The following is a 25,867-nucleotide window of genomic DNA, read 5'->3' as shown; positions in this document are numbered from 1 at the left end:
ATTTTGTTGCACCATATCATTACTGGAGTTGAATGTTGACATAATTTACTTATATACTGTTATTCATTTATTGTTACTTGTTTTTATCAATATTTTGTTTATAGAATGTTATTTTTTTATATAAATTTTGCAGTTTATATATCTGAGGAGTCACCGCTGATTCGGATTAAAAAAAAAAAAAAACTGGTGGCTTTCTTTTATTTTAATTGACCTCGTGCCGGCAAAACAAATATAAATATATTGATTACGCATATTTAAAACGTTGATTTTGTTTCTCAGATTCTTCAAATCTAGCGCCGTGATCAATGTAACATGTGCTCGGTAAACTGCAAGACAGACCAATCATATTTTGCATACTTACAGCTGCTTATCCGCACCATTTGCGTAACTTCAACCGCCGGTTCAATAATAATTGAAGCATCCGTGTCTCCCTGCTTCGATGAGGCATCTGGAGTTTCAGGAACAGGACATTCAATGACATCCCAAACCTGTTTCTTTTCCATAATAAGCTGCATTCTATATTTCCACAGCTCGTAGTTATAAAATAAATAAATTTAAGGCGCGATAACCTCCGAAGAGATCTAAGGCGGAGCTTCTCTTCCAATTTGCGTCGTGCCTCTCTTGCTTTTCCCGGCAAATTGGCCGGGCGGGACCTACATGTTTTATCGCGACTCCGAACGGCATCTGTAAGGCAGATGAGTTTTCACTGAGAGCTTTTCATGGCAGAAATACACTAGGAGCGCTTGTCAAATACTGCCGAGGGACGACCCCGCTTAGGAAAATTTTCTTCTAATTGAAAAACTTAATTTCTAAAATTTTGATGTTGCTTTGCCCAGGGTATAGCAGACCTGTAAAGAAAAAGTACCAGTACAAGTACAAGTATCAGTACCTCAGTACTTCGAAAAATGAGTACAAGTATAAGTATCGATGTACTTTTACTTGAATTGTTGAAGTACAAGTAAAGTACTTGTAAGTACTTTCGAAGTACTTTGATAAGTATTGAACGGTTTTGAAGTGGATCAACCAGCACCCTTACGATCACCTAACTTTGACAAAATGGTTGAAGAAGAGTTTTACAGATATATTAATGATGACCTATCACTCAAAATGAATACGCCGTCAGCTTCGTCCGACCCAGTAGAGCGTTTATTATCCTTAGCAGGCATTGTTTATAGTTATTGACGGACTTTTCATTTGAAAAGCTAGTACTAATGAAGGCAAACACAAAATTACTTTAATATTGCTAGCTGCTGTACAATTTATACTTCTTTAATATGTTGTTTCATTTCTTGTTGCTTTCTAATATGAATTTTACTCGTATTTTGATTTTCCATTTATGAATCAAACTGACATATTTTATCAGAAAAAGTACTTTCGTGTACTTGCAAGTATTTCGTAAGTATATCGACTTTTACTTTCGGATTCGAAGTACAAGTACTGCAGTACTTATACTTGGTACTTAGATTTGAAGTACTTGAGTACTTGTACTTATTTGGTACTAGTACAAATATGTACTCAGTACTTTACAGGTCTGGGGTATAAGCGGAGCACGCTACCATCACACAACGGTGGCCGCCGAACAGGTCGTAGTTATCGCGATAAAATTTCGTAATCGCCAACTTTAGATCAGCCATATCGTAAAGTATCAATAGAATTATCGAACAAACATATTACACATTTAAAAAATTTCACAAAAAATATTAACTTGTAATAAGAAAATTCTATATTTTGTGTTCAGATCCAATTACAAGAATGAGAAGAAATTTCAGTATTATAATAAAATTACTGACAATTACAAGTGTTAACTAGATATTTTTAATATAAAAGTATGTACATATATGCAAATGTAAATTAGATATAAATCAAAAATATTTAGTAATTAAGAGCTTGCCCCTTTTTCGCAGTTTTCTTATGCAGCTCCTGCTGCACCTTCTTCAGCTGCTTTGTGACTGACTCTCCATAACCTCCGCAATCCTTATGAAGGGCCGGTACGAGTTCCACTTGGGAAATCTTTTTGGCTTTTAAAGCACTCAGGTAAGCTTCTTTAACTTTATCGGGTGGTTCAAGGTCTCGTGTATGTATAAAAACGTATTCTAAATTTTGGAAGAGAAACTAATGTTATAAATATGTTTATATGTGATTTTTGAATGACATGTAAAATTGTGATTACGTTCGTGCATTTGTCTTCCATTTTTCGAATTTTACTAAAGTATAAATGGATTGTTGAACTCTAATCCATTACGTACACTTTTGGTTCAGGGACTATGTTAAAGATATGTGTGGGAATTTTCGAATTTGGTTTGTTATCGAAATTATTACGATGTTGGGCCATCTTCAGTGTCATTGTTTTTTCTGCTTTCCATCGTTTTGTAGAAAAAATAGCTAAAACCTATTGCAAATACAACTACACGAAGCCCAACATAACAGCTGTATTTAGCTTAATTTTTGACGTATCTTAATTTGAGAGTTAGCGAAAATCCCATATTCAAAATTTGCGATTTTTCTAGAGCTGACGTTGAGAACAAGGTTAGGTTAGGTTGAACTGGCCGGTCCATGAGGACCTCACATAGACTGAATAAGTCCGTAGTGTTACCAGAAGTTTGTTTTAACGACCAAACTGAAAAACCCTATCAAAAGGCAGGACCTATGTTATAAAATAACTCCATCATCTTGGCAGATACTAGAAGCTTCCTAGGACTTAAGCAACTTGCTGCTTCTAGATATGACAGCTGTGTCACTCCTAAAAGCTGGAGTCTTAGCCTGGCAAGTGCATGGCATGAGCACAGAACGTGCTCGATCGTTTCCTCCAACCGGCACTTCCTACATCTGCTATCACTGACCAAGCCTAATTTAAAGGCATATGACGCCAGAAGGCAGTACCCAGTCAGGATACCTGTCATGAGTCTACAGTCCTCTCTTTTTAATGATAGAAGCAACTTTGTTAGTCTAAGATTGTAAGACCTACACATAATATTAGACACTTCACAGCCCCGCGCTTGAACCCACGCCTTTCCCGCTTGGTCGATCATGTGCACCTCTCGCTTTCGTTTAATCTCGCCCAGTCTAATTGGGACGTCTACGGAGCAAGCTTCAAGGGATGCGCCCGTTTTAGCTAGTTCATCCATTTTTTCATTCCCATCTATTCACATATGCCCTGGGACCCAATATAGATGTATGCTTCTCGCTGTCCCGATTCTCTCCAGAGATCGCTTACACTCTAACACGCATCTAGATGCTGTGCTATGCGAGATTATTGCCTTAATTGCCGCATGAATGTCAATATAAATGTTAACGCGGTTGCAGCTTAAGCTATTCTCTTCCAGGGTTTCTACTGCTTTGGTTACGGCTAATATTTCTGCTTGGAAAACGCTACAGTAACCCGGCAGCCTGTAGGATCTGTTTATTTCCGGATCAGCACAGTATACCGCAGACCCTACTCCTTCGCCTTGCGCCAACCGTTCACCTCTATTGGGGCTTAAGATCTTTCTCGAAGCGCAGATAGGGAATCAGGTAGCCTGTTCGTCTTATGATTGATGACGCTATACTACTATGGCCATATGGTCGGCGCTCAAGCTGCCCCGAGGCACCGAGCCTGGTTGCGGTTGTTAATACTTTGTTCTTTGCTACCAGGTCTACAGGTGGAGTGTGCAGAATGGCATACAGTGCAGCCGTGGGGGTTGTTTTCAGGGCTCCCGTAATGCTAAACATCGATAGTCTGCATACCCCCTCTAATTGGTTGAGTTATGTTGTTTTTTGTGTGGCTTTCCACCAAACAAGAACTCCATAGTATAGAATAGGGCTTACAATCGCTGTAAAAACCCAATGAGAAAGTGAGGGCGATAAGCCCCACGTACACCCCAGCATTCGTTTACATGCATGGAGTGCCGTTGAGGCCTTCTTCACCCTCTCCTCCAAATTAAGCTTCCATGACAGCTTACTGTCTAGGATGATTCCTAGATATTTTGTGCAAGGTTTCTCCTGTAAGGTCACTCCTCCTAACTTAGGCCTGGTCCACTTTGGGACCTTGTACCTCTTTGTAAACAAGACCATATACGTCTTCTCCGCATTGACTTTCAATCCGACATTAGATGCCCAGGTATGAATATCCCGAAGCGCCCGATCCATCAAAGAACTAATCGTTGGAAGGCAATTTCCACTTATGACAATTGGAACGTCATCGGCGTAAGCCGTAAGTTTTACGGGTCCCTCATCGATTCGCCTGAGCAGTTGGTTGATGACCAGCGTCCACAGCAGAGGTGATAGCACCCTGCGGTGTGCCCCTGTCTACTGATTTCGTGGCCTCGAAATATCCCCATTGTGATGTAATTCTCCTGCAATATAACAAGCAGCCGATCCATCTGATTAAGGCGGGATGTACTTTAATGTAATTAAGACCATCCATAATCGCCCATTTAGAAACATTATTGAAAGCCCCGGCAATGTTCAAGAAGACTCCTATAGCATACTCGTTACATTCCAGGGATTTCTCTATGCTTATTACCACCCTATGCAATGCGGTGTCTACCGACTTGCCTTTGGTGTACGCATGCTGTGTTGTGGACAGCAGCTTTTCATCCACGTTGGACTTTATGTACACATCTATCAGCCTCTCAAAGGTTTTGAGCAGAAATGATGTTAAGCTAATGGGTCTATAGTCTTTGGGATACACGTGACCGATCTTCACCGCCTTTGGTAGGAAAGCTACACGAGCAGTTCCCGAAGAGTGCGGTACATGATTCAGCCTTATGCACCCATCGAATATTGTTTTAAGCCATTCCACGACCGCCATACTTGAAACTTGTAGCATAGCCGGGAATATACAGTCTTGGCCCGGCGATTTAAACTTAGAAAACGTGTTCACTGCCCATTCGATCTTGGTATCGGTCACCAAGCCCGGCATTACCCGCTCCGTGATCGAAGTGTGAGTGATGTCTGCTGCCTCTAAACCGTCCCCGATGGAAAATGTGTGTCAAGTAGCACCTTAAGGGATTCCTCACTACTACGTGACCATTCCCCGTCCTCTTTCTTTATTAGTGCCTGGACTATATTTCCCCTTGCTAGGACTTTTTTCGAACGTGCTGTTTCGCTGGAGCACTCGATGTCCGTACAGAAACTTTTCCAGAAGATTCTCTTCGCCCTGGAAATTTCACGCTTCCAGATCCTATGTAGACCCCTGTATTCGTCCCGACAAGCTTCGCTTTCCGCGGTCTTTGCGAGCCTCATCATTTCTCTTACCTGTCTTCTTAGAAGACTCAGCTCATTGCTTCACCATGGCGGCTTTGCTTTTCCTCTGAATGTTGTTAGAGGGCAAGCTTTGTTATACGCAGTCATAAGCGTCCTTGTTAGGAATTCATTCGACTCGTCCAGTTCCTCCACATTGGCAACTTCTTTGGGTTGTCCCAGTTTTGTTTCTACCTGTTCCTGGAATTTAGTCCAGTTCATTGACCTAGGGTTTCTAAAGGTTCCTCCCTTCTCTACCCTCTTTAGGGGGATGCTGAAGCTGATATACGCATGGTCGGAGAAGGATGGTCTATCAAGAACCATCCAATCATACCTTGATATATCACGCTCGGAGCTCAATGTAATATCCAGAACAATACTGAATGTTGGACCAATTTTTGTAGGGACATTTTCCCTGTTGGCTATATGCAAATTGGTTTGCAGGATGTAACAAAATAGAGATTCGCCTCTCTCGTTCGTATCTGCTCCTCCCCACGCATTGTGGTGCGCATTTGCATCGGCGCCTTTGACCAACCGCCCTTTGCGCCCTTCCTCCTGTACTAGCCTTTTGCACTTCATCGGTGAACCTCCGCAGCAAGGGCCATGTAGCAGGACGCCAGGATAAATGCCTGCTTATTCTTTTCCTCAACGGCCACCACTACGAAGTCTTCAGTAGTGTAATTAGGCAGCATATATGAATGCAGCTGTTTCCTTACCATTACACAGCTCGCACTCGTCCTTCCGTTTGCGCGTAGTAAACGCCAAACCCGCGCGCGCTAAGTCCAGAAACCTTTCCTCCCGATGAGAGCCACGGCTCCTGGATCAGCGCCACGTCAAACGAACCCCCCTGCAGGGTTAGGAGGAGTTCACTCGACGCCACTTTACTGTGCTGGTGGTTTATCTGTAGGACTTGCAGCACCATTGGGCTGTCTGTCCCCCTCCAGCACCTACGTCGTGACGTCGTCGTCCTCCCCTTGCGCTTTTGGTTTAGAGTATTCGAGGCCCCCTTCAGCCTCTCGTAACTATTGTGCCGGGTGTTCCTCTGTGCGAGTCACAGCACCATTTTAGAATACGGCTAACGTTAATTTGAGATTTTCAATTAGAGTTCTCAAACCCTTCACAAACATGGCCGGAATATTGTGGAACAAAAACGATTTTCTTATATGTTTGTTAAGTTATAGTGAAGTTTGAAAAATTTCTAAAATCGTGTTTGCTTTCAAAAGTTGAACAATGCAGAAAATCAAATTGGTAGCTGAATTTTTCTACAAGTTTTGAGAATTTTTGTTCTGTTGCTTGCTCGGAAAAATCCGCAAAATAAATTTATTCTTTATTACCTATAAATTTGATCGTTGATTGCAATGGAAAATAGTTAGTAGTTTAAAAATGTATTAGATAAAAATAAGTAGACATATTTTTTGAAAAAAAAAAAAATAACAAAAATATTTTATAAAAAAAATAGTCAAACAAATAAATTTAATTAAATTATTAAAAGAAATAGCAGGAAAAGTTTGTATAAAAATTATTAATTTAAAAAATTTTATTAAAAAAATAATACAACATAAATTATTTAAATCAAATTCAAAAAATTCTAAAAATTTTTGCAAATAAATTAATAAATTATTTTTCATATGTTTGTATCTTTAATGGTGTATTCAATTTTACTTAAGATTTTTTAAGAATTAATGAGCTTAAAGTCGATAAATGACAATTGTTATTCAATTATTATTTTTAGTTTTATTAGAAAAAACTGCAAAGAAGTTTTCGAAATGGTACCATCGCAATATGCCAGTAAATGTTTCCTTCTTTTCAGTTTTTTCCAATAAAACTAAAAATAATAATTGAATAACAATTGTCATTTATCGACTTTAAGCTCATTAATTCTTAAAAAATCTTAAGTAAATTATTTTTCTTTAAAAGTTTTTAATGTAAAAAAGAATTTATGAGACAATTGGTAAAGAAGTAAAATAAAAATAATAAAATTTGTTCATACCAAGTAAAAGTGTCTAAGTTCGGGTTAAACCGAACATTATATACTCTGCGTGAGCTTCAATTGTAAATTTCATTTCACATAAATTACTTTTCTACATAACACGTGGCACCGCCCGTTTAAAAGAAAAATATCTCCCCATTTCCTCTTACAGTAAAACTTGATAAGTGAAATATCATTGATTCAAAACTACTATTTGCTAAATTATAGCTTATTATTCTAGTCTACGACCCTTTTAAACTTGTTTTATATAAAAGTGGGCGTGGTCCTTAACCGATTTCTTTAAGTTTTCTTCAAAGCATTCCTTATAATAAAGGCAACCATTCTGCCGAATTTTGTTACGGTAAGTTTAACGATTTTCGATTTATGATTAATAATATTTGTAAAATTGATTTTATCATAAGTGGGCGCTGCCACTCCCATCTAAAAAATTTTTTCCAAATTTTTATCAAGATTCTCAATATCAGTCCACATGTCAAATTTCAACATTCTAGGTGTATTATTTAGTAAATAATCAGGGTTTTTGGGTTTTCCAAAATGTTTTATATATAAAAAGTGGGCGTGGTTATCATCCGATTTCGCTCGTTTTCAATACATATCTATCCTGGGTCCAGATAAGCTAGTGTAGAAAATTTGGCGAAGATATCTCAATATTTACTCAAGTTATCGTGCTAACAGACGAACGGACGGACGGACATGGCTGAATTCAATTTTATTTCGACACGGATAATTTTGATATATGGAAGTCTATATCTATCTCGATTCCTTTATACCTGTACAACCAACCGTTATCCAATCTAAGTTAATATACTCTGTGTACAAAGCACGCTGGGTATAATAAGTAAAAAAGTTTTTTTACTCCAATTATTGCACCGCACTATGGACTCATTGATCCATGAGGTCATAACGGACCGGCCAGGTCAACTATACATTGCAATACATTATAAATATATGTCCTGTATGTGAGAGAGTCGTACTAGCGTGTGCTCCTATATCTTCTTTACTGCCTTTATCGCATAGAGAATGAGAATAAGTCGGCTGAAATAACTTTTAGTAAAATAAGACATTGTCCAAAAAACTTAAGATTCGAAAAGGTTTTCACTGGCACTGGTTTTCCACCAATTAGAAAACCGTTTCTACATGCATAATAGGGACCTGTTCTGGCGGCGTTCGGACACAGACACAAATCGAAATGTTTGTTCAAAACAAAAAATACTAACCGGTGTGTTTATCCGATTCTATATTCTTGCAGAAATAGAAGATAATATATTTTTCGTAATCAACACTTAGAATTTTGTAATGAAAAGGCAAAGCTGCAAAATATAAATAAAAGTTATAGTTTAAATTTCTTAGAAAGATATGATTATAATAACATACCTATTTTAGTATACATAAGTTGAAATTGTCCATCCAAATGGAATATAAGTTTTCCAGTTTTACAATCTGCGGACCCGCTAATAAATGTGAAAAAAAGTGTTAAACTGTTGTGTATATTTTCAAATTAAACAACAAGAAGAGTATGTGAACGCTACTGCGAGTTTAAAGAGGAGGCGAGACGCCTTTGGAGGAGGAAAAAAGCATAAGCAGAAAGGCCTGAGTGCGAGGAGCATGAGGTCCTTAGTCCGATGTTTAGAGAGTATTTAGATTATATTGGGAATACTCCTCTGACCTTCCAACTGAAGACAGCGATGTACCTATCGCCCAAGGAAGATGAATTCTTGAGCCCGCAATCGATGAATTTATGGAATTAATGTTCCTCCATCCGACTATGACGCAATCAGAATAGCAATAACCAGATTGAAAAACAAAAAAGCCGCGGACGCTGATGAATTGCGGAGCTATTAAAATACGGCGGCGAGGAGTTGGTAAGGCGCATGCATCAGCTTCTTCGCAAAATGTGGGCGGACGAGTGTATGCCCGACGATTGGAATCTAAGTGTTCTTTGTCCAAAGTATTTTTTGTACACAAGAAAGGGGATATTGCACACTGCACCAACTATCGCGGAATTGGCCTTCTTAATATCGCATATAAGGTCCGGTCAAGCGTATTTTGCGAAAGATTGAAGCCCACCGTGAATCGTCTGACTGGACCTGATCAGTGCTGCTTCAGACCTGTTAAATCTACCAATGACCAGATATTCACAATGCGCCAAATCTTGGAAAAAACCGCGAAAAAAGAATCGACACACATCACCTCTTCGTCGATTTTAAAGCCGCCTTCGACAGCACGAAATGGAGCTCCTATATGCCGCTATGTCTCAATTTGGTTTCTCCGCAAAATTTATACGGCTGTGCAAATTGACGTTGTGCAACACCATCAGCTCAGTCAGAATTGGGAAGGACTTCTCCGAGCCGTTCGTAACTAAACGAGGTTTCAGACAGGTTGAGCCCCTATCGAGCGATTTCTTTAATTTGATGCTGGAGAAAATTATACTAGCTGCAGAACTTAAACGCTCTGGAACAATATTCTATAAAAGCGTGCAACTACTGGCATATACTGATGACATTTATATCATCGGCCTAAATATCCGCGCCGTTAATTCTGCTTCGCCAAACTGGAAGAAGAAGCGGTAAAGATGGGTTTGATGGTGAATGAGAACAAAACAAAGTACCTGCTGTCATCGAGCGAAGAGTTAGCGCATATGCGCCTCGGCAGCCACGCTGCTGTTGGCAGCCATAATTTAGAAATAGTAAAAGATTTCGTTTATTTGGGAACCAGCATCAACACTAGCAACAACATCAGCTCTGAAATCCAGCGAATAATCACCCTTGCCAATAAATGCTACTTTGGACTAGGTAGGTAACTGAAAAGTAAAGTCCTCTCTCGGCAAACGAAAATCATACTCTACAAGTCAGTTATCGTACGCGTCCTGCTTTATGCGGCAGAAGCATGGATCATGACAACATAAGATGAAGCGGCTCTGGGGGTGTTTGAAAGGAAAGATCTACGAAAGATTTATGTACCTCTACGCGTTGGCGATGGCGAGTAACGAAGAAGATTTAGCGATGAGCTGTACGAGCTATACGCAGATATCAACATAATCCAGCGAATTAAAACACAACAGCTGCGCTGGCTAGGCCATGTTATGCGAATGAAAGATGACGATCCAGCCACGAAAGTTTTTCTATCGGAACCCGCCTATGGAAGTAGAAGTAGAGGGCGGCCCCTATTCCGCTGGAAGGACCAGGTGGAAAACGAATTAAACTCCCTTGGTGTGACCAATTGGCGCCGGTTGGCAGAGAGAAGGAGCGACTGGCGCGCTTTGTTGGACGTTCATAATCGTGTAAACGCTTAAGCGCCAATTAGGTAAGTAAGTAAAGATAGCATAACGCCGAAACCGGTTTGCCTCCAAACCAAACTTGACAAAGAATGGCGGAAAATGGTTCCAATTCAAGTAATTGATGTATATTGAAGCAATTTTCCATCAGTCCTTGTCAAATTTGATTTGAATACAAACCGGCTTCGGTAATGTGCCATCTTCAGTGTTAGTTTTTGAGAACGAAAAGTGAAACAAATATTTTATCTATGCACTTGGAATTTGAAAAAAGTTTCTTTTGACACAAAAGTCTTCACTTTTACACCCTGTCGTAAAATCAACAACATAAAAGGCAACATAACTTTCAACTAAATCCAAAAGCTTTACCTGCAATTACAAATACTTACTCTAATCTATTTATTTGGAAGTTTTGTACTAGAGGCTCATCGTTATCTCCAAGACTGTAATCAGATTTTTGGCATCGATTAAGGTCAATCTTCTCGAAACTACTTTGCATATACCAGGTGCCTGTTAACTGTAAATAATTAAAACATAAGCTTTGAAAATGGTGTTAAGGTCTATGCATAGAACTATAAAATTGGCTTAGCTTTATAGAGCTGGGACTTAATTTATTTAAGTATATAGAACTTAATACTCACCCCTTTTAAGTCCAATTTTTTGTTATATGCTATTTTCGGACACCGACCTGGTTTTGTAAGTCCTCCGGCCACCAAACATGATGATGTCAAAAAAATAAAAACTGACAAAGGGACACTGAAAAACAAGGAAATTAATTTAAAAAAAAGTGATATTGTTAAAAGAAACTTGGTGGGCTGAGTATATTATTTTATTATATTTTGCTTTTGACTTTAAATTTTTTTTAACTTAGTTTGAAACTTTTTATTTAATTTTATATATTTTTATATTCTTTTATTTAGAGTGAAAAACTTTATCTTTTTTTTATTTTATTTTATTTGTTTCTTCCTTGAGCACCACTTTGGGCTATACATTATACATCGGTTGTATACAACAAGACATATAAAACCATTTATACTAAATATACATATGTAAATTCATAATAATCTGTAAATTACATGTCAGTATCTAAAAACGAACGAACAATGGATGTTGTTGATGGAATTTCTGCCTTTCGAATAGGTAGAAGCTTATCTTCTAATTTTAGTATCTCCAGGTGCGTCATAAGAGTTTTGTGTACCACGCCTGTTGATGAGATGATTACTGGCCCTATGCTTACTTTGTCAAGGTGCCATAACAGCTTCATTTCCTGAGCAAGTCCTATGTACTTTCTTTTCTTTTCTGTGTGCATGTCTTTCAAGTTGTTCGTATTGGGAACCCCAATATCAATTAAATACGCGCTATTTTCTTTCTTTTCTAATAGGACTATATCTGGTCTGTTATGGGGTATACTTCTATCTGTAAATATAGTGCGGTCCCAGTATAGTTTATATTCGCTACTTTCTAGTACTGCCGAGAGAGTATATTTATAATACGGAAACAGATTCGTACGGATTGCCAAGCGCTGGTGAACGATTTTCGCTGTCTTGCTAAATAGTCTGTTGCTGCGAGCATAACGCAAGCTCCTGTTATGTGCTGTATTGTTTCCGACTGCTGTTGGCACTTCCTGCATTTGTCACTGCCAATTTCAGCGCGTACAATGTATTTTAAGTAATTTTTTGTGGCAATGACTTGGTCCTGTATTGCTATCATGAGGCCCTCATTTTCCATAAAGAATCCGGAATTCTTCAGCCATAGGTTTAAAGCAACGGTATCGATCCCTGGTTGGCTTAATGAATGGGGGTGTCTGCCATGGAGTGTTTTCTTTTTCCACTCATCAATGAGTAGTGCTGTATGAATAGAATCGCTTTCTTTATTCTGTATGTCGAGATTAAACAGGTTTAAAAGCGTATAGTTTTTATCCGCTCCGCATGCAGCTTGGTGTAGTGCTGTGTTCTGCCCTAAGAAATACTGGCGTAGGTTTGCGATCTGTTTTTTTATAAAGATGTTGGATACCTATCAGGCCACGCCCTCCTAGACTTCTAGATAAGTTTATTCTCTCCACTGCAGATTTCGGGTGATGTGCTCCGTATTGTGAGCTGTGTTCGACTCGCTCTTTTAACACCTTCCAACTGCGTGTAAGACCATTTTAATACTCCGAAACTATACTTTAGCACTGGTATCGCAAACGTGTTTATTGCTTTAAATAAATTCCTGTCATTAAGACCGGATTTAAGGATTGATCTTGTTCTATATAGGAAGAAGTTAGTGATGTTCTGTATCATGACATTATGATGTATTCTTCTGGCCTGCATATAACCTAGGTATTTATAGGACTCATCTGCTTCTAATGCATCTATTTTTTCATTATTCGCTAAGGGAAAATTATGCGTTACTACATTTCCGTGCTGAACACTCAGTCTTTTACATTTATCTAGTCCAAATGTCATACAAATATCTCGTGAGAAATCTTCGGTTATTTGAAGGAACTCATTCATGTGCCGCTCGGGCCCTGCATATAACTTACTATCGTCCATATAGAGGAGGTGTGAGACCTTCTCCGATGCACCTTCTCTTCCTTTTATGTTAAATCCATTTTTGGTATCATTAATCAAGGTCGATAGTGGATTAAGCGCGAGGCAGAACCAAAGAGGACTTAAGCTATCTCCTTGTAGTATGCCTCTTCTAATGGGTATCGTGGAAATACTTTGTAGTCCATTTTTTGTTTTTAGATTAAGTGTTATCTCCATATATTAGAAAGATATTCAAGAGTAGTTATTATGTTTGGAGCTAGTTTATACACTTTTAGCACCTCAGTTAACCATGAGTTGGGTACACTGTCATAGGCTTTCTTGTAGTCGATATATGTCGTATATATATTTCTTTATTTGTGGTATGCTTGTTCCATTACAATGGAGTCTATAAGAAGCTGCTCTTTGCATCCTTGGGAATTTTTTACACAACCTTTCTGTTCAATAGCAAGGATATTTTGCGTCTTTAGATGGTGGTAGATCTTATTAGCAATGCATGCTGTTAAAAATTTGTAAATTTTATCTTATTTTATTTCATCTTATTTTATTTTATTATTTAGTTTATTTCATACCATTTTTTTATTTCACGTCAGTATAAATAGGCTTTTTGACCATTGTTTGCTTAAAAAATAAATGTAAGGCGCGATAACCTCCGAAGAGATCTAAGGCCGAGCTTCTCTTCCAATTTGCGTCGTGCTCCTCTTGATTCTTCCCTACAAATTGGCCGGACGGGACCTACATGTTTTATGCCGACTCCGAACGGCATCTGCAAGGCAGATGAGTTTTCACTGAGAGCTTTTCATGGCAGAAATACAATAGGAGCGCTTGCCAGACACTGCCGAGGGGCGACCCCGCTTAGAAAAATTTTCTTCTAATTGAAAAATCTTATTTCTAAAATTTTGATGTTTGTTTGCCCGGGAGTTGAACCCAGGGCATACGGTGTGATAGGCGGAGCACGCTACCATCACACCACGGTGGCCGCCTGCTTTGTTTGCTTAGTGCAAAGTTAAATTAAACTCCACTATTTCGGCTCAACGTTTCGCTAAGCATCTTAGCTTCTTCAGGGGCGAAACTGAATTTATTTAGTAATTTTTATCACAACCAAGTAATTTTATCACAACAATAATGTACGTAAAAGAAAGTTATTAAAAGAAATTTCGGTTTTTTTTTACATATGTACGTATGTATGAAGGGGTGTGTTCAGTGAATACCTAAGAATGTGAAAATGTAAACAAAAACTTTATAATAAACATAAAAGGAATGCGGCGAGGATGTCATTCTTTCTATGCACAGTTCTATCTCTATTTTGCATAATTCTTAAGCTTTCTGTTGTGTATCTCACTTTTTCCCGCCTTTCCTTGTCCAATATTCTCGCTTTACGTAGATCAACAGAATGTCCGCTTTCCGTTGTGTGTTGCGGTAGTGCTGTATTATTATACCTTTCATGAAAATGAAATGGTATATTAATTTCGTCACGAAACCCAAAATTGTAAGTCCTTAAAGGAAAATAGATAGACCCACCATTAAGTATACCGAAATAATCAGGTTGAAGAGGATCGGACCACTATAGCATATATCCTCCATAGAACCGATTTTTCAGAAAAAGAGGATTTTTGTAATATCTTACTCAATTTAACAGATTGAAGCCTCAAACTTCACCATATACTTTCGTATATTGCACATATTGTTGCCTGAAAAAATTGATGAGATCGGTCGTATATATAGTATATATCCCCCACAACCGATTGTTCAGATAAGAAACTTTTCGTAATTACTGCCCTATTTTAAGAGCTAGAGGCTTCAAATTTCAACGAGTGCTTACGTATATAGCATATGTTGTTATCTGAAAAAATCATACAGATCGGTGGTATATATAGTATATATATGGTGGTATATATAGTATGTATATATAGTATATATATATATTTTCGCAATTTGGGCCCCATTTTAACAGCTAGAAGCTTCAAATTTCACCGAACGCTTACGTATATGGCATATATTGTTGTCTGAAAAAATCATAGAGATCGGTTGTATATATAGTATATATATCATACAACCGATTGTTCAGATAAGAAACTTTTCTCAAATTCTACCCCATTTTAACAGCTATAAGCTTCAAATTTCACCGATTGCTTACGAATATGGTATATATTGTTGTGTCAAAAAATCATAGAGATCGGTGATATATATAATATATATATGATGGTATATATAGTATATATATATAGTATATATATATTTTTTTTTGCGATTTCGGCCCCATTTTAACACCTAGAAGCTTGAAATTTCACCAAATGCTTACGTATATAGCATATATTGTTGTCTGAAAAAATCATAGAGATCGGTGGTATATATATTATATACTTCATATAAACTGTCATTTTTGCCCCTTTTTTACGCATAGAAGCTGCAAAATTAATCAAATTTCATCAATTAGTTACGTTTACTTCATATATTTTTGAAATACGTGATTCGTAGTCACAGTTTTTACATGCAGACCACAAAAAACGTGAAGCTTTGCATCCTCACACAAAGACCTACCTATTTGTTATTTTATATTTATCTTAAAAATCGTTTAGGTATGTAGATCTGTTCACTAGATATTTCTTATCTTATACATCCGATTATTCGCAGATTACAAACGAGATAAGATTATTGTTTAGACCCATTCATGAAAGGTATGAAGTCTTCGGCATAGCCGAAGACAGTCCCGTCCTTACTTGTTTTTCTTTTTATTAATATCCGACTAATGTTCTTTGAGTCGAATACCCAAGGTGCGCTTTGTTGTACCTATATATATTTTATTACATTTTTCGTTCTCGGTTCCTTCACCAGGTATTTCGTATACTATATTAGCCGTGTTTTTTAACACGCGTATATCCGTTTACGCTTAAACTTTATAGCCGTGTTTTTTAACACGCGCGTATACGTTTCGTTTGCGCGTGTTAAAAAACGCCTATCTTCGCTTAGATAATGCTTAGGAGACCCATCTAGCGGCTGTGGTAAAACAACTAACTACAGCAACAGGGTGTACCGAAAAGCGGAGACGCAACGCTCTGATGGCCATAGGGTATAACATATAGCTGAATCAGTTGCGATGAATTGTGGACACACATATAATACATAGAATTAGTGTACAGGGTGAAACAAAGACACATATTTCAGTTACATCTGAGTATAATGCGTATTGAAATTTAGTAGGACAAAATTTATGCGCAGCAATTTCAGAGGTGTATTTATAGTTTGTCTCTTAGCAGTCAATATAAAGTTTAAGCGTAAACGGATATACGCGTGTTAAAAAACACGGCTTATATTAACTGCTAAGAGACAAACTATAAATACACCTCTGAAATTGCTGCGCATAAATTTTGTCCTACTAAATTTCAATACGCATTATACTAAGATGTAACTGAAATATGTGTCTTTGTTTCACCCTGTACACTAATTCTATGTATTCTATGTGTGTCCACAATTCATCGCAACTGATTCAGCTATATGTTATACCCTATGGCCATCAGAGCGTTGCGTCTCCGCTTTTCGGTACACCCTGTTGCTGTAGCTAGTTGTTTAACCACAGCCGCTAGATGGGTCTCCTAAGCATTATCTAAGCGAAGATAGGCGTTTTTTTACACGCGCAAACGAAACGTATACGCGCGTGTTAAAAACACGGCTATTGTTGTGTTGTGAAAGGGTGATAGGGCTTTTTGACAAGAAAAGGCGGGAAAAAGGGAGATACACAACAGAAAGCTTAAGAATTATGCAAAATAGAGATAGAACTGTTAATAGAAAGGAAGACACAGCTGACATCTTCGCCGTATATCTTTTATGTTTATAAAGTTTTTGTTTACATTTTCACATTCTTAGGTATTCACTGAACACATCCTTTCATACATACGTACATATGTAAACAAAACATACCAATTATGTTTGATGATCAAAGACCAGCATAATGACAAGTGTACTACATATTACTAGTACCAATTTCATACTTTTAATTTTCATGCATAAGTTAGTTTATACTAAAATTGTGCAATTTATGACGCCTTCGATGTAATCTAGGGATACATACATTTATATATGTAAGTTTTTTACTAAAAAATCTGTTTGCTTGATTCTAACCGAAATTTCTTTTAATAGCTCTCATTTATGTACATTGTATTTGTGATAAAATTACTTGGTTGTGATAAAAGTTACTAAATAAATTCAGCTTCGCTCCTGAAGAAGCTATGATGCTTAGCGAAACGTTGAGCCGAAATAGTGGAGTTTAATTTAACTTTGCACTAAGGAAATAATGGTCAGAAGCCTATTTATACTGACGTAAAACACATAATTCACCAGCTATGTTTTAACTTTTTTATTTTATTTTATTTTGTGTCTTTCATTTTATTTCATTTTTTTTTACTAAATTGTCTTTTGTTAAATTTTTTTAGATTTTATATTATCTAAGTTTGGTTTATTAAATAAAATTTTATTTTAACTATTATTTTTATTTTAATTTTATATTATTATATTTTATTATATTTTATTTTATTTTATTGTTTTTATTCCACATTTTTTTATTAATGTTTAACTTATTTAAATTAATTTCTTTATTTATTTAATTTAATTATTTTAATTTTATTTTATCATAGTTTATGCTATTTTTTTATATATTTTTGCCTCTGTTTTGAATTATTTTTATTTATTTTATTTTCCTATTTTGTTTCGGCGGTTGTCTTGAACTTTGCGTCAGTTTCCGATAAACTTCTAACAAAAATTAAGGAATGGTCGAGTTTTCTGAATAAGCACCCAATGTAATGGCGGACGCCGTGGTGTGATGGTAACGTGCTAACCTACTACATCGAAGATCCTGTGGTTAAGGACAGTAAAATGCAGCTTCAAAATCTTTAAAAAATGTGATTGTTCTAGAAAAATCTGCGCTACCCATTTGCATTAATTTGGTATTTCTGCCATGAAAAGCTTCTGAGCGAAAATTCATCTCCTTGCAAATACCTTTCGAAGTCAGCATAAGGCATGTAGGGACGGGGCCGCTAGATTGTATCACAAATTTTAAAAGTAGCACGACGCAAACATGAAGTAGAGCTCGGCCTAAATATTCTCGGTGTTATGTCGCGTAACCACAAATACATAAAAGCATGTTGATTTACATATATAATCCCTAAACTATTTCTAAAAGTAGTAAATCTGTTTTGCGAATTTCGGTAAAGTATTAACTTGTTTGAATGTTTGTCTGGTAATATTGAAGTTTGTTTATTTAATAAACAAAAATTGCTTAACATATTTGGATAACACACTATCGTTAAATCCCTTGTCTTGTCAACAGATATGGGATGCGTTTGAAGCGGGCCATTTATTCGAGCATTTCATGGAAAATCGTTAATTTTTGCCGATTTTAGAACTGGTCTCGTTATCAATTTTAAATGTCTAAATACTTTTAATATAACAAATCCCAACGTCCCAAAGGAAGAAAAAATTTAAATTAATATCAACTAAAGAAAAAAAGTTATTTTGAAAAAAAAAAACCAAGTAAGGAAGGCTAAGTTCGGATGTAACCGAACATTACATACTCAGCTGAGAGCTATGAAGACAAAATAAGAGGTCGAAAAATGAACCTAGGGTAACCATGGAATGTGTTTTTATGACATGTGTATCAAATGGAAGGTATTAAAGAGTATTTTAAGAGGGAGTGGGCCATAGTTCTATAGATGGACGCCATTTAGCGATATCGCCATAACGTTGGACCAGGGCTGACTCTAAAATTTGTTTGTACGATATGGGAATCAAACGAAAGGTGTTAATGAGTATTTTAAAGGGGAGTGGGCCTTAGTTTTATAGGTGGACGCCTTTTGAAGATATCGCCATAAAGGTGGACCAGGGATGACTCTAGAATGCGTTTGTACAATACGAAAATCGAATGAAAAGTGTTAATGAGTATTTTAAAAGGGAGTGGGCCTTAGTTCTATGGGTGGACGCCTTTTCGAGATATCGCCATAAAGGTGGACCAGGGGTGACTCTAGAATTTGTTTGTATGATATGGGTATCAAATGAAAAGTGTTAATGAGTATTTTAAAAGGGAGTTGGCCTTAGTTCTATAGGTGGACGCCTTTTCGTGATAGGGAGTGGGTCTTTGTTCAATGGGTGGACGCCTTCTCGAGATATCGCCATAAAGGTGGACCAGGGGTGACTCTAGAATTTGTTTGTATGATATGGGTATCAAATGAAAAGTGTTAATGAGTATTTTAAAAGGGAGTTGGCCTTAGTTCTATAGGTGGACGCCTTTTCGTGATATTGCCATAAAGGTGGACCAGGGTTGAATCTAGAATGCTTTTGTACAATACGGGGTATCAAATGAAAGGTGTTAATGAGTATTTTAAAAGGGAGTGGGTCTTAGTTCAATGGGTGGATGCCTTTTCGAGATATAGCCATAAAGGTGGACCAGGGGTGACTCTAGAATCTGTTTGTATGATATGGGTATCAAATGAAAAGTGTTAATGAGTATTTTAAAAGGGAGTTGGCCTTAGTTCTATAGGTGGACGCCTTTTCGTGATATTGCCATAAAGGTGGACCAGGGTTGACTCTAGAATGCTTTTGTACAATACGGGGTATCAAATGAAAAGTGTTAATGAGTATTTTAAAAGGGAGTTGGCCTTAGTTCTATAGGTGGACGCCTTTTCGTGATATTGCCATAAAGGTGGACCAGGGGTGACTCTAGAATGCGTTTGTACAATACGGATATCGAATGAAAAGTGTTAATGAGTATTTTAAAAGGGAGTGGGCCTTAGTTCTATGGGCGGATACCTTTTCGGGATATCGCCATAAACGTGGACCAGGGGTGACTCTAGAATGCGTTTGTACAATATGGGTATCAAATGAAAGGTGTTAATGAGTATTTTAAAAGGGCGCGTGCCTTAGTTCTATAAGTGGACGCCTTTTCGAGATATCGCCATAAAGGTGGACCAGGGGTGACTCTAGAATTTGTTTGTATGATATGGGTATCAAATGAAAAGTGTTAATGAGTATTTTAAAAGGGAGTTGGCCTTAGTTCTATAGGTGGACGCCTTTTCGTGATATTGCCATAAAGGTGGACCAGGGTTGACTCTAGAATGCTTTTGTACAATACGGGGTATCAAATGAAAAGTGTTAATGAGTATTTTAAAAGGGAGTTGGCCTTAGTTCTACAGGTGGACGCCTTTTCGTGATATTGCCATAAAGGTGGACCAGGGGTGACTCTAGAATGCGTTTGTACAATACGGATATCGAATGAAAAGTGTTAATGAGTATTTTAAAAGGGAGTGGGCCTTAGTTCTATGGGCGGATACCTTTTCGGGATATCGCCATAAACGTGGACCAGGGGTGACTCTAGAATGCGTTTGTACAATATGGGTATCAAATGAAAGGTGTTAATGAGTATTTTAAAAGGGCGTGTGCCTTAGTTCTGTAGGTGGACGCCTTTTCGTGATATTGCCATAAAGGTGGACCAGGGGTGACTCTAGAATGCGTTTGTACAAAATGGATATCGAATGAAAAGTTTTAATGAGTATTTTAAAAGGGAGTGGGCCTTAGTTCTATAGGTGGACGCCTTTTCGGAATATCGTTATAAAGGTGGACCAGGGTTGACTCTAGAATGCTTTTGTACAATACGGGGTATCAAATGAAAGGTGTTAATGAGTATTTTAAAAGGGCGCGTGCCTTAGTTCTATAAGTGGACGCCTTTTCGAGATATCGCCATAAAGGTGGACCAGGGGTGACTCTAGAATTTGTTTGTATGATATGGGTATGAAATGAAAAGTGTTAATGAGTATTTCAAAAGGGAGTTGGCCTTAGTTCTATAGGTGGACGCCTTTTCGTGATATTGCCATAAAGGTGGACCAGGGGTGACTCTAGAATGCGTTTGTACAATACGGATATCGAATGAAAAGTGTTAATGAGTATTTTAAAAGGGAGTGGGCCTTAGTTCTATGGGTGGACACCTTTCCGGGATATCGCCATAAACGTGGACCAGGGGTGACTCTAGAATGCGTTTGTACAAAATGGATATCGAATGAAAAGTGCTAATGAGTATTTTAAAAGGGAGTTGGCCTTAGTTCTATAGGTGGACGCCTTTTCGTGATATTGCCATAAAGGTGGACCAGGGGTGACTCTAGAAGCGTTTGTACAAAATGGATATCGAATGAAAAGTTTTAATGAGTATTTTAAAAGGGAGTTGGCCTTAGTTCTGTAGGTGGACGCCTTTTCGTGATATTGCCATAAAGGTGGACCAGGGGTGACTCTAGAATTTGTTTGTATGATATGGGTATCAAATGAAAAGTGTTAATGAGTATTTTAAAAGGGAGTTGGCCTTAGTTCTATAGGTGGACGCCTTTTCGTGATATTGCCATAAAGGTGGACCAGGGGTGACTCTAGAAGCGTTTGTACAAAATGGATATCGAATGAAAAGTGTTAATGAGTATTTTAAAAGGGAGTGGGCCTTAGTTCTATGGGTGGACACCTTTCCGGGATATCGCCATAAACGTGGACCAGGGGTGACTCTAGAATGCGTTTGTACAATATGGGTATCAAATGAAAGGTGTTAATGAGTATTTTAAAAGGGCGTGTGCCTTAGTTCTGTAGGTGGACGCCTTTTCGTGATATTGCCATAAAGGTGGACCAGGGGTGACTCTAGAATGCGTTTGTACAAAATGGATATCGAATGAAAAGTTTTAATGAGTATTTTAAAAGGGAGTGGGCCTTAGTTCTATAGGTGGACGCCTTTTCGGAATATCGTTATAAAGGTAGACCAGGGTTGACTCTAGAATGCTTTTGTACAATACGGAGTATCAAATGAAAGGTGTTAATGAGTATTTTAAAAGGGCGCGTGCCTTAGTTCTATAAGTGGACGCCTTTTCGAGATATCGCCATAAAGGTGGACCAGGGGTGACTCTAGAATTTGTTTGTATGATATGGGTATCAAATGAAAAGTGTTAATGAGTATTTTAAAAGGGAGTTGGCCTTAGTTCTATAGGTGGACGCCTTTTCGTGATATTGCCATAAAGGTGGACCAGGGGTGACTCTAGAAGCGTTTGTACAAAATGGATATCGAATGAAAAGTGTTAATGAGTATTTTAAAAGGGAGTGGGCCTTAGTTCTATGGGTGGACACCTTTCCGGGATATCGCCATAAACGTGGACCAGGGGTGACTCTAGAATGCGTTTGTACAATATGGGTATCAAATGAAAGGTGTTAATGAGTATTTTAAAAGGGAGTGGGCCTTAGTTCTATGGGCGGATACCTTTTCGGGATATCGCCATAAACGTGGACCAGGGGTGACTCTAGAATGCGTTTGTACAATATTGGTATCAAATGAAAGGTGTTAATGAGTATTTTAAAAGGGCGTGTGCCTTAGTTCTGTAGGTGGACGCCTTTTCGTGATATTGCCATAAAGGTGGACCAGGGGTGACTCTAGAAGCGTTTGTACAAAATGGATATCGAATGAAAAGTTTTAATGAGTATTTTAAAAGGTAGTGGGCCTTAGTTCTATAGGTGGACGCCTTTTCGTGATATTGCCATAAAGGTGAACCAGGGTTGACTCTAGAATGCTTTTGTACAATACGGGGTATCAAATGAAAGGTGTTAATGAGTATTTTAAAAGGGCGTGTGCCTTAGTTCTGTAGGTGGACGCCTTTTCGTGATATTGCCATAAAGGTGGAGCAGGGGTGACTCTAGAATGCGTTTGTACAAAATGGATATCGAATGAAAAGTTTTAATGAGTATTTTAAAAGGGAGTGGGCCTTAGTTCTATAGGTGGACGCCTTTTCGGAATATCGTTATAAAGGTGGACCAGGGTTGACTCTAGAATGCTTTTGTACAATACGGGGTATCAAATGAAAGGTGTTAATGAGTATTTTAAAAGGGCGCGTGCCTTAGTTCTATAAGTGGACGCCTTTTCGAGATATCGCCATAAAGGTGGACCAGGGGTGACTCTAGAATTTGTTTGTATGATATGGGTATCAAATGAAAAGTGTTAATGAGTATTTCAAAAGGGAGTAGGCCTTAGTTCTATAGGTGGACGCCTTTTCGTGATATTGCCATAAAGGTGGACCAGGGGTGACTCTAGAAGCGTTTGTACAATACGGATATCGAATGAAAAGTGTTAATGAGTATTTTAAAAGGGAGTGGGCCTTAGTTCTATGGGTGGACACCTTTCCGGGATATCGCCATAAACGTGGACCAGGGGTGACTCTAGAATGCGTTTGTACAAAATGGATATCGAATGAAAAGTGTTAATGAGTATTTTAAAAGGGAGTGGGCCTTAGTTCTATGGGTGGACACCTTTCCGGGATATCGCCATAAACGTGGACCAGGGGTGACTCTAGAATGCGTTTGTACAAAATGGATATCGAATGAAAGGTGTTAATGAGTATTTTAAAAGGGCGTGTGCCTTAGTTCTATAGGTGGACGCCTTTTCGTGATATTGCCATAAAGGTGGACCAGGGGTGACTCTAGAAGCGTTTGTACAAAATGGATATCGAATGAAAAGTTTTAATGAGTATTTTAAAAGGGAGTTGGCCTTAGTTCTGTAGGTGGACGCCTTTTCGTGATATTGCCATAAAGGTGGACCAGGGGTGACTCTAGAATTTGTTTGTATGATATGGGTATCAAATGAAAAGTGTTAATGAGTATTTTAAAAGGGAGTTGGCCTTAGTTCTATAGGTGGACGCCTTTTCGTGATATTGCCATAAAGGTGGACCAGGGGTGACTCTAGAATGCGTTTGTACAATACGGATATCGAATGAAAAGTGTTAATGAGTATTTTAAAAGGGAGTGGGCCTTAGTTCTATGGGTGGACAACTTTCCGGGATATCGCCATAAACGTGGACCAGGGGTGACTCTAGAATGCGTTTGTACAAAATGGATATCGAATGAAAAGTGTTAATGAGTATTTTAAAAGGGAGTTGGCCTTAGTTCTATAGGTGGACGCCTTTTCGTGATATTGCCATAAAGGTGGACCAGGGGTGACTCTAGAATGCGTTTGTACAATACGGATATCGAATGAAAAGTGTTAATGAGTATTTTAAAAGGGAGTGGGCCTTAGTTCTATGGGTGGACACCTTTCCGGGATATCGCCATAAACGTGGACCAGGGGTGACTCTAGAATGCGTTTGTACAAAATGGATATCGAATGAAAAGTGTTAATCAGTATTTTAAAAGGGAGTTGGCCTTAGTTCTATAGGTGGACGCCTTTTCGTGATATTGCCATAAAGGTGGAGCAGGGGTGACTCTAGAATGCGTTTGTACAAAATGGATATCGAATGAAAAGTTTTAATGAGTATTTTAAAAGGGAGTGGGCCTTAGTTCTATAGGTGGACGCCTTTTCGGAATATCGTTATAAAGGTGGACCAGGGTTGACTCTAGAATGCTTTTGTACAATACGGGGTATCAAATGAAAGGTGTTAATGAGTATTTTAAAAGGGCGCGTGCCTTAGTTCTATAAGTGGACGCCTTTTCGAGATATCGCCATAAAGGTGGACCAGGGGTGACTCTAGAATTTGTTTGTATGATATGGGTATCAAATGAAAAGTGTTAATGAGTATTTCAAAAGGGAGTAGGCCTTAGTTCTATAGGTGGACGCCTTTTCGTGATATTGCCATAAAGGTGGACCAGGGGTGACTCTAGAAGCGTTTGTACAATACGGATATCGAATGAAAAGTGTTAATGAGTATTTTAAAAGGGAGTGGGCCTTAGTTCTATGGGTGGACACCTTTCCGGGATATCGCCATAAACGTGGACCAGGGGTGACTCTAGAATGCGTTTGTACAAAATGGATATCGAATGAAAAGTGTTAATGAGTATTTTAAAAGGGAGTTGGCCTTAGTTCTATAGGTGGACGCCTTTTCGTGATATTGCCATAAAGGTGGACCAGGGGTGACTCTAGAATGCGTTTGTACAATACGGATATCGAATGAAAAGTGTTAATGAGTATTTTAAAAGGGAGTGGGCCTTAGTTCTATGGGTGGACACCTTTCCGGGATATCGCCATAAACGTGGACCAGGGGTGACTCTAGAATGCGTTTGTACAAAATGGATATCGAATGAAAAGTGTTAATGAGTATTTTAAAAGGGAGTTGGCCTTAGTTCTATAGGTGGACGCCTTTTCGTGATATTGCCATAAAGGTGGAGCAGGGGTGACTCTAGAATGCGTTTGTACAAAATGGATATCGAATGAAAAGTTTTAATGAGTATTTTAAAAGGGAGTGGGCCTTAGTTCTATAGGTGGACGCCTTTTCGGAATATCGTTATAAAGGTGGACCAGGGTTGACTCTAGAATGCTTTTGTACAATACGGGGTATCAAATGAAAGGTGTTAATGAGTATTTTAAAAGGGCGCGTGCCTTAGTTCTATAAGTGGACGCCTTTTCGAGATATCGCCATAAAGGTGGACCAGGGGTGACTCTAGAATTTGTTTGTATGATATGGGTATCAAATGAAAAGTGTTAATGAGTATTTCAAAAGGGAGTAGGCCTTAGTTCTATAGGTGGACGCCTTTTCGTGATATTGCCATAAAGGTGGACCAGGGGTGACTCTAGAAGCGTTTGTACAATACGGATATCCAATGAAAAGTGTTAATGAGTATTTTAAAAGGGAGTGGGCCTTAGTTCTATGGGTGGACACCTTTCCGGGATATCGCCATAAACGTGGACCAGGGGTGACTCTAGAATGCGTTTGTACAAAATGGATATCGAATGAAAGGTGTTAATGAGTATTTTAAAAGGGCGTGTGCCTTAGTTCTATAGGTGGACGCCTTTTCGTGATATTGCCATAAAGGTGGACCAGGGGTGACTCTAGAAGCGTTTGTACAAAATGGATATCGAATGAAAAGTTT

At 38.2% G+C, this 25,867-nt stretch overlaps 1 protein-coding gene across 1 annotated transcript in view; it reads right to left on the bottom strand.

The window, feature by feature from the left end:
* Positions 1-1,700: 1,700 nt before the first annotated feature.
* LOC137241230 (apolipoprotein D-like) overlaps positions 1,701-25,867 on the bottom strand; it is a 112,579-nt gene continuing 88,412 nt past the window's right edge. The window contains exons 4-8 of the mRNA XM_067768597.1: positions 11,123-11,237; positions 10,871-10,998; positions 8,585-8,661; positions 8,428-8,520; positions 1,701-2,093 (exon numbers count right to left, since the gene is read on the bottom strand). Of these exons, the coding sequence (XP_067624698.1) occupies positions 1,873-2,093; positions 8,428-8,520; positions 8,585-8,661; positions 10,871-10,998; positions 11,123-11,237 (634 nt within the window). The 3' untranslated portion in view covers positions 1,701-1,872. The remainder of the gene's footprint in view (positions 2,094-8,427; positions 8,521-8,584; positions 8,662-10,870; positions 10,999-11,122; positions 11,238-25,867) is intronic.

Source organism: Eurosta solidaginis, chromosome 2 (genome assembly GCF_040869045.1).
Source record: "Eurosta solidaginis isolate ZX-2024a chromosome 2, ASM4086904v1, whole genome shotgun sequence".
In the NCBI taxonomy this organism is placed as follows: Eukaryota; Metazoa; Arthropoda; class Insecta; order Diptera; family Tephritidae; genus Eurosta; species Eurosta solidaginis.
The sequence above is the reverse complement of the archived record's forward strand: the minus strand, read 5'-3'. Positions and strand labels throughout refer to the sequence as shown.